Genomic DNA, 13,314 nt, shown 5'->3' on the forward strand with positions numbered 1-13,314 from the left:
AATTTTATTAAATAAAAAAGATGACTTTTTATTCACTATATCTAGTTACTAAAATAATTATAAATAAACACATTTAAATCCACATTAAGTAAACAAACTTCAAAATAATCTAAAAAAGAAAATTCTCAATGTTTGTGCAAAAATGATTGGTGACCCCATAGGCACGTTGCGACCTGTTTTGTGTTTAATAAAGATTGACGCGAAAAGAAGTCTACGACTTGTGTGGTAACTTTCGACTAATAGAGACCGTTTTTATAGCATTTTTTGTTTGACAAGTAAATAACGATGTCATGTGACATGAATAGGTAACACATAAAAAACTGAGATTGTTTTTTATTTTAACATTTTTTAAACAAACTTTTCTCTAATAATTGTATCATCTAGCGTCGGGTGTGTTTATAATCAATCAATTATAAGAAGCCGAAAATGTAATGATTAAAAACATCAAAATTATTATTAAAAACTATGTGAATGAATTCTTTAAAGAGATCCTTTAAATCTAACAATAAAAAAGAAAAATTCTTTATAAACTAGTTTGGATGATTCCGTTACTCATCAACCGCATTCCTACTGAGGTTAATTTACGATTTCCGTTGATTTCAATCTTTTATTTTATCTATTTGTTTTATCGACAAAGGTTTATCGGTCTAGAGGATATTCAGCAGGATGCGGACTAACTAAGAGGAAAAGTAAAATTGTATTGGGCTGCGAGTTGGAAAAGGGCGTAATAGTCCACTTCCTGTGGTGTAGAAAAAGAAAAATATCTATTTATTTATTTTTTACATTTATTTGAATTATGTATATCGTTTACATGAAAGCCGTTAAACATACTTCAAATAGCGTAGACTTGTCGTTATTGTAGTTCAAAATTAAACATATTGAATGTAGTAAGGATGTGAGGTTGGCATTTAACGGGACTTTTAAATTACGAGTTATTTAGTTAAATTACTCGTACATATTTGTCAATTAGCGGGATATATCTCGGGAACTATTGAACGTGTATTGCTCTTGTATAGATCATATTTTAGTAAATTTACTCTTCTTTATGTGAAATTCAATTTGATTTTTAGTGTTGTAGGCAGTTTTAAAAAAATAGAGTTCCAAATAATAAATTATTTTTTTTAACGTTTTGCTACAGCAACCATTTGTTATTCCATATGTTGTTAGCAGTCTCATCAATTTTGACTAGTAGATATGCACAGTTTTAATGAATGTAAAAAAATGTGGGAGAAAAACTGATATTTTTCTCCTCTTGGGCTCTTGAACTATGGAGATCGGAATGATTAGGGAAAATCTTACCTCCCTCATCCGACCCCTTATCCATGTATGTATTAACACGTACTATAACGGAATAGAGCAGTGTTTAAAAAAAAATACTAATATAAATGGCCGAAAGTGCATTTCTATGCCTGCATTCTGGAGGTATCGATGCATTAAAAATTAAATAAAATAATTCCTTCATGGTCAGTCGGGAAGACTGTTAAATCAAAAATGGACGTTCATATTGATCTTTTGGAGGTAATATTGGATAATAATGGATTATCGGAATTATTTTTAAATCTGATAATTTAAAATTTTAAGTTAGAGATTTACTGAGAAACTGGAGGGGAGGCTGCCAAAATAATGACCAAACAAAATTTTTGTTTCCTACGAATCAAAATAATATTTCTGAGCAACTAATTTGAAACTTTATGAAGTTTTTTTTTTTGCCAAAACCACTAAATTGTTTAAATCTTCTGCAATTTTCATGAATTTCTTATTCATGAATACATTTATTATTTTGTTTTCTTTAAATGTTGATAATTTTGTTACATGTCAAAATATAAACCTTAATTTTACCATCCTTAAAATCATTTTTCATATGAATAAAATACTATTATGATTCATAGTAGTTAATTTGATTATTGTCCTTGTCTAATTTTGGTTACACTTTTCAAGGACACATTCTTCTTCATACGTTAATGAAAATACCATAAAAGTTCTAGGAGACGTACAGTTTTATGGAAAAATAATCTCATCACAAAGGTCAATAAAGCTCATTTTTTCTGGTATGTCAAAAATATGCGAAAACCAATTTCACCTGTATTAAATTGGAAATGGCCCAATAAATTAAGAAAAAAATATTTCTAGAAACAAACCTACTTTTGAAAAACTGAATTTTATACACTAACTTCTGTTGGTATTGACTTGGCCGAAATATTTTGAGTTGGGTATTTTAAAACAAAATAACGACAACCAGTTAAAACTCACTTTTTCTCAATGTCGAAATAATGTCTGTAAGATTAGGTCTCAAAATCAATTGCGGAGAATTCATTTATAAGGTATTTGAGTGTAAAAAAGCTCACTTATGAATATTATTAGACGCGTTTCATTTTGGAGGATTTTTTCACACTGTTCATTTAATTGTACTACCTGTTGCTCAAATTATATGACTGTAATTTCAGTATTCTACTGTAGTTTAGATGTATTATTTTTTTCAATATAGTTTAATAAATACAAATATATTGTCCTTCCTTTTCCAGTCTAACTGTTCAGGTGTAAGTATTCAACTCACAGCCTCGTTTCAAGTTTTTTTCAAGACTGTTCAAGATTTATGTTTTTAAATCGCCGAGAGATTAAAATAAAATATTACGATAACTTTTTTTTTTAATTATTTATTTAATGTAATTTACAACTGTACAAAATAATACAATAGGTAAATATGTAGTATGTTTCATATACACTTGAAAATCTTGGGAAGAAACCACCCATTGGTGGTACTTCAATTTACGATAACTAAAAACGTTTTCTATATAGTAGAGAGTTAGATCTATTTATAGTTATTATACTTTTCTTGATTTGTTGCATATGACCTCTGTGATTTATATAATGGTAAAAAAGCTAATGATATTAATTTTCAGTTATTTGGAAACGACAATAAATCGCATACCCAAAACCATACACACATATATATTATATAGCTAAATTTATAGTTATGCATAGATATTCCATAAACTATTTAAATTATTTTAAATTAAAAAAAAAATGAGAAATGTTGACATCTAATGCACTCTTACAGCAGCAGTAAACGGTGTTTGAATCTTAGCGTGAATGTTGGGACTAAAAATGATGACATGTAATTAGTAAAGTAATGAGGGCCTCGCCGGCGTGAAAGGAGTAGTTCCTAATTATTATTTGTTTGTTTTATTTTTTATCTGATAAAATTCTGTTTCAGCTGATCAATGTTTATATATTAAAAGCCAAAAAAAATGCATCAGTATTTTTAATATTGTTTTACTCCAAAAAACTTTCATAATTAAAAATTATATGTATCGTGAAACTTCTTACCCGTATAATGAAAAACCCTCTTTATGGACAATGTTATAAAGGTACCGGCCAACAAAGTATAAGTTTAATGAATTTGAACTCCTCTTTTATGGAACCTCTCCACTCCGGCCGTGGATATGAATTCTATTCTACATCAGCACTTTTCACTCTTCTGCAACGGACAAAAGTCATAAAATATGAATTTTAGTCCCATTTTTTAAAAAATATCTTTATTGAAATTTACAACTGTATATTATATAATATATTCAGTAAATTTGATCTCAGTTAAAATGGAGTGTTACAGGCGTGTAGAGCAACTACCCATTGGTAACATTCTAATTACATTTTACATTAGCAGGTCTCGTGGCCATCTTCTTTTCAGGCGCCTCGGAGGACTGTCAGGAGGATGCAATTTTTTAGTCCCAGGATTCAACAACTAAATTTTCTGCGACTTGTTGTGGGAAAATGATATACAGAACTCTTTTTTGGACAAATATATTAGAGTACTAACGGAAAATTATATTGAATAGAGGGTGGTGGCAAGAGTATTAATGTCTTCGACGTTCGACTGTTTGAAATGAGTTTCCCACTGCCGAAATTATTATCAACATTTTTATTCCTCTAGTCCATTTCTTGTAAATCTGTTTTTATTCATTATTCATTTAATGTTTCATTATTTTACATTTGTTTTAGTGGCAAACCCATTTGAAACCTCTCGCCATATGATACATTACTAACAATTTCACAATTAATAACTAATGTGTATTTCATACGTATACAAAAAACTGAATATTTCTGTTCATAATAATTATTGAATATGTTATTTTATTTTAATTATATTATTTCAAATTCTTGAGACAAGGTAATTATTTATTAATTAAATCAAAAATTCGTATCCATTTCTGTCTCAACACTTTTATTTTTCACCAGTCCAACGTTTCGGCCATTCTAGACATCTTCAATACAATTTCTTCCTCACATTAATTAAAAAGTTTCTTTTGCGAGCTATTCTGCCCAGGTCATTTTCTTTATTATAAGTTAAAAGCCTATTTATTTAAAATCATTAACATTTAATTTTCCTCTATAAGATTATCAACAATTAAACACCGCCATATAACTGTATATAATATATATGCTATATTGATTTAATTAATAAAATGTTATTTTATGTTCTAGTATAAACATTGTTGTTTAGACTAATAAAGAGTCAACCTACCGATTCATCTTAATCATTATAATAGGAAAACGCAGTAAAAGAGATTATCTCTTAGACATTCTATATGCAAACAACTTTTCATTTGCCACTATAATTAACAAGTAATATGATATTAATCAGCCCTTTCCTCCGTAAGTGGGGGGGGGGGGGAGAGTTTAGACTTGGTGCGGAGTTCCCCAGGCTGAATGTAAATATTGTAAAGTTTTCCTTCATTATTATTTTCCCCCCTTTTATTACTTATTTTTTTATCATTTAATTTATATATTTGTAAATATGGGGTGAATTAGGTCTATGTTCCCTATTACTAGTGTATATAAACATAAAACAGAATGTAAAATCACACAATAAAAAAAAAAAATTTAAATCTACGCGTTTTAGAGACATTTCGAAAGAATTTTTCAAGTAAAAAAATCACATATTAAAAAAAAACAAAAACGTTTAAGTGAAATGACCTTAGAATAATTTGATTTCTTTTTTTTCAAACATACGAGGTATCACTGCTAAATTTACAATATATTTATAATTTTCTTATTTCTTGTTTGTCAAATCAACGCCTTCTTAACGGGAATCCGGGCAAAATATCTATCAATATAACGGACAAAATTATATTTCTCATGGGAGTCCGTTATATATTACTGTATATTTGTATACAATGGAACTTCCAATAATAAAATAAAATAATGTAATTAATGTATAAGTACAAATCATAAATTATTATAGCTAATGTATCTAGAGAGAGTGGGGAAAAATCACTTAAGTCAGGAAATTACAGTGTTTAACAGGTTTGAAACATTTTTGAAATTTTGACACAGTCTTCTACTGTCCTCCCTAGATACCATCCTCTCTGTTGAAAAATGTACGACAAAAATATAGCCTAGATATTTAGGATCCATGGGAACCGTTGAATATTCAACGCATTTTAAATTAATAATTCTCTGTGTGAACTTTTGTCTTTTGGACGTTTCGAATTTAGGAAAATGAGAGAAAGTTGGATAAGAAATAAGGAGAAACCTCATATCCGCTTGGGACCTTTGTTTATATTCGGAATGTAAACAATTATATTTACTGAAATGAAATGATCTTGAGGAAAAAAAAAATTATTTAGGTAGTGAGTTATTCAGCACGCTCCTTACTCCCAGGCATATTACTTATATTTTATGGTTGATTGAAAGAGATTCGTGAAGCCATTGTTTTCATCAAGAAATATTACTGTTATAAAAATGATAATACTTGTGGTAAGGTATTGTATTTAGTACATATATAGTATATAGTACTAAGTTATTGTAAGGTGGAGAATTAGCTGAAGCGATTGCCATAATACAATGTAACACTTTTATCTTCGACATTTCAAAAGACGATTTTATCTCCCTATTTCATGAAGAGTTAAATTGTCTTTACCGTCATATTTCCTGGCATTCTTGCTCAACCAAGTTTACCAAATCCACCGTTTATCATGAATCTCCCTATTAAGGAAATCCTTAAATTCGAATCCTCCGTTCTTTCTCGTTGTCAGTCTTCACATTTTTATACAACACTCCACCTAACAGTAGTTTTAAAAATTTATATCCTCATCAGATACTTGCCCCTATGGAATTCCATTTATACTTTCATCCGCCACCACAGTACTCTTCCCTCCTTTAAATTCCGTCTATTCCATCACTTTCTCTCCACACAGTTTTTGCTGTCAAAATTCAGTATATTGAATCATTATTAGTATTTTTCTGTTTAAAATTAGTTTTTTTTTTTCAATTGATAAATACCAAGAGTTTGTTTATGTTAGAAGATATACATGTTACCTCATTATGATTTATTATAAAGTATTTATTTTATTGTGTATTAATTATTTTACTCTAAAGCTGTAATGCCCATCTACTATTTCTGTAATACTATTCAAAATGGACGTGCCCCAAAATATTAAAAAAAAAATGAAATTTGTACCGCTATAACCCATGAAGGATCAGGGGTGCAGTACTTGTAAGAAAGTACTAGTTCATCGATTGTGCTAGGAGGTGATTTGGTCAAAATCGCGCTCGATCGTTAGATTTTCACCCAATTTAGAGCACCCACTTTATTAGGTGGGGTGGAACACAAAGGGCTATAATGGAACAGAAAATAATTACAGCCGTATTCGAACCCGGTTAGTAGCAGTGTACCACTGAGCTACACCCTCCACAAATTATAAAAAAATAATTTATGAAGATTAATAAATATTTTAGGAATGTGTAAGTATAGGTAAAGATCTTCCCCAAGTGGGGTGCCAGAAGTCTTAGTAATATAATAAAGAAAACTAGATTTAATGTTAAGCAACTTCTTGTTGAAAAATAAATTCAAAATCTAATTGTTTATAGACCTTAAAAACTTAAATATACTTAGCAAATAATGAATAAAGCGCTAAACAATTACGTAGAGAGTATTCATTCAATTCTTAGCTAAACATCAAACGCAATTCTGCAATTGCATATTAAACGAGGAGACAAACGTGATGATAGGTGAATTGACACTTTCACAAATGTGCATATTATATGACTGTTGACATTACAGATAATAATACTGACGCAAATAACAATATATGCTTCTATCAGTACATAAATAAGCGAGGAAGCATATACTTTCTTAAATTTGCAATGTTGAAGAATAACGGATCAACTCATAACCGGCCTCCCTCAATAGAACACCTTCAATAACCCAAACTATAAAGACAGACCTAACGCAATCCTCCCATCTGCATTTCGATCTTCCTCACGGATTTTATCTCTGGATTATCTCTTCGACACAGGCCACACGATTTCCAGTTATTGAGCCGTCGAAATTCGAAGAAAAACATTCTGCGTTGATCTTAACAGGAAATAAGCATAGATTTTTCACACTCATTAATCAATTAAATATGTTTTGAAAATTCATAGTTTCTTTATAATCGACTGGAATAGAGTAATTTTGGAACAGATAAATATCAAGGGGTCCTCTCTTTAAACCTCGTTTTGATTTTTTCTCGCATTACTATTTTTGTAAATATCGAACCCAGAAAATTAAATTCTCCTTTGTGGCCAATCGTAATATAAGGATCGTCTTTATTATTTTTACTGGACATATATTTGGACAGACAACAGAGGGGTAATTCAGGACCCTTTTTGTTTGGTGTATACTTCTGCTTCATGTAAGCAGAGGCGTCAGCAGTTAGAAAATATTGGATATAGGAGAAAGAACAATGTTTAGTGTAGTATGGGGGTGAATACATAAAGGTACAACGCAATAATCAGTTTATAACCTGGTGTATATATATATACCATTCAACACTGAGTGTCATAAATCTTTTTGCTACTAATTTTTTCATAAATCTTGCAGGTCAAAACGTGTGTGATTATTGATTAAATCTCTCTTTTCGGCCTAATGAGGCCTTCAACTTCTTCACAAGTTAGTTTTAACTAATTTTTACTATACAGTGCATATACGCCTGTAAGCCTTGCCTGGGCACATTCTTTGTACGTCAATAATCGACTGTAAATTTTTCTTTTTCATTATAACGAAAAAACTAACTAAAATTCCTGTGATGCTTGACAAAATATTAAAGTAAAGTACTAAGTATACAATTACTATTAAATCTTGACTAGTTACCTGTTGACTTCCTGTCGGGCCTGGACAACCATGGCTTGGTGGTGACCTCTTGCAAGATATTCGACGCCACTGGTCTACGCTGAAGAATTTCCTCAGTCTTGGCTCCTTGCGCCGGAGGTGTGGTTGTAGTTGTCAGTTTCTGGCGGATTTTGTTTTTTTTCTTCTTCGGTCTTTGACTGGTTGTGCTCGGTGTGATCGTGACAATTCCTTGACTGGTAGGTGGTGTGGTCAGCCTCTGACTGACAGATTCTGTCGTCTCCTTGTTCTCAGTCGTCGACGAGGACCTCTCCGTAGCCTGTCCCGGAGATGGGGAGGCGGTCGTCGTCAAATCATTATCTAAAATTTCTTTCGCTTCAACGGTTGTAGATTCCAGTTTGGTCGTCGGTAGTTCCTTGATCTGAGGTACCTCTTCTGTAGTTCTGATGGCAGCTGAAGTAGCCCTTTCTTCTACTTCTATTTCATTGTCTAGCGGAGTATCGGTTGTTGGATCGCTCTTCTTTTCTGTTCGGGAGGTGGTGGTAACGATCTGTTCAGTAACCTCTGTATTGGTGGATATTATAGTCGTAGAAGCGAGGTCTAGGGTGGTCTCCGCAGCGAAGACTACGCAGAGCGCAGAGAGAAAGATGAGGAACCTGTCCATTCCCATTCTCGGGCACTCACTGAGCACATCAGCTGGTTTCTCTTCAGCACCGTTGGGTCAACTCCCTCCCGCCCGGCCTCGAACTCTCCCGAAGTACATCGGCCGTATCAAGTACGCACGCTGTGTAACGAACAATGGACAACACTTTGATTTTTATTTAAATTAATAAACTATTACTATTTAATTAATAATAAAATAATTATATTAATTATCTCTGGTTGAAAATCCAACTGTGGTCTTATAGAAATAACATTAGAACTATTCCTTTTCAATTAATAATTATTGATTAAGGGCAAGTAAATTGTTATTATTTTATCCTTTGTTAAAGCTCATCTGAATTTTTCAATCGACAATATGATGAATTATAAAACAAATATCTTCTAAAATTCTTTCTCAATTTGTTTCAAGTGTGTAAGGTTTACCTCAATTGAGTTGTATTGTGAGAAATTTGTAAAGGCTTAGATAGGTTATTTGGATTGGCTGGTACAAGTTGGCAGGATTTGTGGCCGACCCGTCGGTAGTCGGTTTTTGGTGGACAAATCATAGGGCGCTTGTACTGCATTCACATGTTTGTTCTTCCTTTGTTTACCAAGCATTTGTGACAAGTAGCAAACATGTAGATCTATCATAAATACGAAGCATTTCTGAGTCATGATGATGTCATCAACAACCATCATGAATGTAGTGACGAATACTTATATCCCTGAATTAAAATTTGAGATTCCATAAATATTTGATATAAATTGAATCTTTTATTACAGGAAAATTACCTACCTTGCACATCTAGTGTATTCGAAAAATCGATTTTATGAACGCAGAACAACTTTATTTTAGAATTTTATTATCTAAGGAACATTCTATCGTATCAAATCAGTCAGATCATAACACTCATCCCATTAGATTTTTATGAAACTTGACACAACTACTCTAATAACTATTGCAAAATTCCTTTCACCTATCATTTATATACTTTTTAAATTATTTTTTTTTATGTTTTGGATCAGAACCTGCTGGAAAGTGCATCTTTAACGAACACTTAACCTTTTTTTTTATTGAAAAATATTCTAGTCATCATCATGAAATTATGTAGGAAGCTTGCGTGATATCCATAAAATTTGTGAAAAATAATCTTATTAAACTATTGTAATCCCAAAAGAAGAAAAAATAATAAATATGATATTTTAGAAATTTAAAAGAATACCTTTTAGTTTTAAGGCCTTATAAAGTAGAATGTTGAGTGGAATGCACTCCATGTTCGGCAGATAGAACTTGTTCAGTGCCTACCTGCTTGGACATCAGAATAACGTTATAAATCTTAAACCTGATTAATTCTTCTGCTAGCTTACTAAAAGATATTCTTGTGTCACTCATTGTTTAGATAGAAGCGCAGTAGATAATCAATCGAAAAGGAATTTCAATACTTACGAATGCTGGCACCAATCCATGCGAGCATGATTCATTAATTATTTTAAACAGAGAGTATTGCTCATAAGCCAGAAGTAATATGCAGTACTCTTTTGGCATCTTTGTTTACTTGGTAAGAATGGAGCTATGTTTTTTTTTATTATTGAATTAGGTTGCACATATGAGATTGCAGAGAACTTTCCTTGGTTTCCATATTTGTTGTGAACTATAGTCTACCATATTCATATAATTTTGTTTGCTATATGCTCCAATTACTTTTCCATTCTCATTAAAAAAAAAAATTAAGGCCATTACTAATTTACGGTAATGAAGTCGATAAAGAAGCATCTTGCCCGAAACAAAAACAAGATCGTAAGAATCGCAATAGATATCCCTTAGTTTACAATAACACCAATAACTCCCATTGAACTGATTCTCAGTTACTAGCAATTAAAAGTGTAAAGTATGGCTCACAAGATAAGAAAACTAACTTCATTTCTAAATTGAAGCCCAGACTGTTGGAAGACACTGCTATAAACTCAACATTTATTTATTTGTATTCTTATTGTTTATTATTTTCATTTTTCTCAAATTATTTTTTCAGTATATAAGACAGTTATTTATTTTATTTATTCTATGAATATTAGTTTTTTTTGTAAAATAATTGGTTAGATTTTTGGTTTCTTTTAATCTTGAATTACATATTTATTATTATTATTATTTCTTATATATATTATTTTGATTATTATTTTTTTTTTTTACTGATTCATTTTTATCAATTAATATTATTAAATAATTGTAACATTGTAAAAGTTAGGGGTGTTTTTTTTCCACGAGACTAGCAATGATTAGCAATTCATCATCCTCATCTGTGGCGCTACAACTTTTGTAGTGACAAGGCCTCCCACAACTTCGTTCGCCAGTCCTCTCTAATGGTTCCTGCTGCCCCCCAATTGCGGATTCCCAAGACAGACCTGGCATCCGCTGCCACTCCATCGATCCATCGAAGACGGGGTCTTATTACTCTCCTTGTCCCATTTATCCTTTCGTCCAGGATCATCCTAGGAATCTGATCCTGGGTCATTCTTAATACATGGCCTTATTATAAACATTTTCAATTACATCATTTATATATTTATATATAAATCATTAATATAAAATTAAATTATTATAATAACCATGTAAGGACCAAGCCGATTTAGCAATAAAAATATATTTAAAAAATTGCATTATGTTTTCTAGTACGATTTTTTCTTTTGTAAATTTATTCTAATTTAAATCGTGAGGTTAGTAGGAACTATAAGTGTGTTAATTCTCGCAAGAGAAGAATGTAGGGCCTTTTCGTGTGGTTTTCAAATGTTATCAAATTCTTCATTTTAAAATTGGGGAAGTAATTAAATTGTATAATATTTTTCCCTTATGCCTTTTAATATTAAACTTGATACCATACTTTTCCAAATAAATTTGTTTCCTGTCTTGGTAATGAAGTCCCTGACTTCACCATAAAGGAAACGTTTAAATGTTCACAACATACATATCACTAATGTATTAATATTCTTAATTGAATTTCAATGGTTTTATAGTATATTAGTTAAACTAATGTGGGGAGTTTTTCTTTCATATGCTCCGTATTAACCGGAACTCCCACTTAAGCGTAGATTTCTCGGTCCCGGATAAGCGGGGATTAATAACTGTAATACCATCCTCTCTCTTAAGGTGTCTCTATTTTCTCTCAATTTTATTTTATTTTTATATATTTCTTAATATTGACAATTGCTGTAATATCAGCTTCTATATTTTAGTATGGATATGATTATATTAGGAATGCAGTCAATATGCATAGGCAAACATCACCTTCGCCTTATATTAATAAAAAAAAAAGTGCAATCGTATGAACGACTTATTTGGTATGGCTGGAACAAGTTGGCCTGAATTTGGGCCAACTTGTTGAGTTTCGATGTTTGGGCACAAATCAAAGTGCTGCATCCACTTGTTTGTGTTCAGTTAGGATTGTTTTAGAACCACCAATGAATAAATATTTGTGATCTTCGAGATTTAATGAATTGAACAATTTCCTCAACTTTAGGATTTAATAATTAACTCTCATTTAAGATTTTATATTTTAAAATTCAAAAACAAAGGTGGAATGTATAGGTTATGTAGTAATATTCCACCTTTGTTTTTGAATTTTAATATATAAAAATTTTAATTCCTATGAACGTGTATCACCAACCACCAACTTTCCTGATATTTACGTTTTCTTTCATTTCGCCTATATTTTTTGTTTTATTCTTTATAAGGTAAATCGAACGTAATAGCCGACTATAATCAAAAGAACACACAAATATGGATGGATACCTGCGCTTGTCACTTCATTTGTTTTCCAAGCATTTGGAATGTGTCTTTACACGTTTGCCAAACAATGGCAAATTCACACGTGCGCAAGTGCATTATTTTATTCTTAATTATATCTCATCTTAATTTTTTAATTGACAATATGATAAATTATAAAACAAATATCTTCTAAAATTGTTTCTCAATTTTTTTTGTTTACGTTTGGATGGGTTATTTGGATTGGCTAGTACAAGTTGGCTGAATATGTCGTCGGTTTTTGGTGCACATTTCAAAGAGCACTTTTGCTGCAGCCACACGTTTGTTTTCAGTTTGCATATTTTTAAAACTACCAACAGAGGGATATTTCTGCTCTCCATGTTTTAATTAATTAAAAAATTTCCTCAATCTATAGATTCTCTAATAACTCTTGTTTAAAATTGTATATTTAAAAATTCTTGTTGTAAGCACATTGTTTCAAATCTTTTTAATTGCTAAGGTTAATTATTGATTTAACATGGCACAAATATATATTTATGAATACATATGTCTAGCGAATTGAACTAACAAGTTTCTGATTAAAATTCTTGAATGGAAGTTAAATTTATTGGTTATGTTATGTATATTTTTATTAATTTTCATCACCCACCACCTACTACGCTGATATTTACGTGTTCTCTATCATTTATCCTGTCTGTATTGTGTTCATCTTTATAATGTAAACCGAATGTAATATCACACAAAATCCATAGAACACAACAATGTATAGTTATTGCGTCATATATCATATGATATATCAAATCAT

General features: G+C 31.0%; 1 protein-coding gene across 1 annotated transcript in view; it reads right to left on the reverse strand.

Moving 5' to 3' along the window:
* LOC106689743 (chondroitin proteoglycan 1) overlaps positions 1-8,794 on the reverse strand; it is a 59,663-nt gene extending 50,869 nt beyond the window's left edge. The window contains exon 1 of the mRNA XM_014434904.2: positions 8,135-8,794. Within this exon, the coding sequence (XP_014290390.1) occupies positions 8,135-8,780 (646 nt within the window). The 5' untranslated portion in view covers positions 8,781-8,794. The remainder of the gene's footprint in view (positions 1-8,134) is intronic.
* Between the last annotated feature and the right edge of the window lie 4,520 nt (positions 8,795-13,314).

Source organism: Halyomorpha halys, unplaced genomic scaffold (genome assembly GCF_000696795.3).
Source record: "Halyomorpha halys isolate HHAL.00 unplaced genomic scaffold, Hhal_1.1 Scaffold1445.1, whole genome shotgun sequence".
Taxonomy (NCBI): domain Eukaryota; kingdom Metazoa; phylum Arthropoda; class Insecta; order Hemiptera; family Pentatomidae; genus Halyomorpha; species Halyomorpha halys.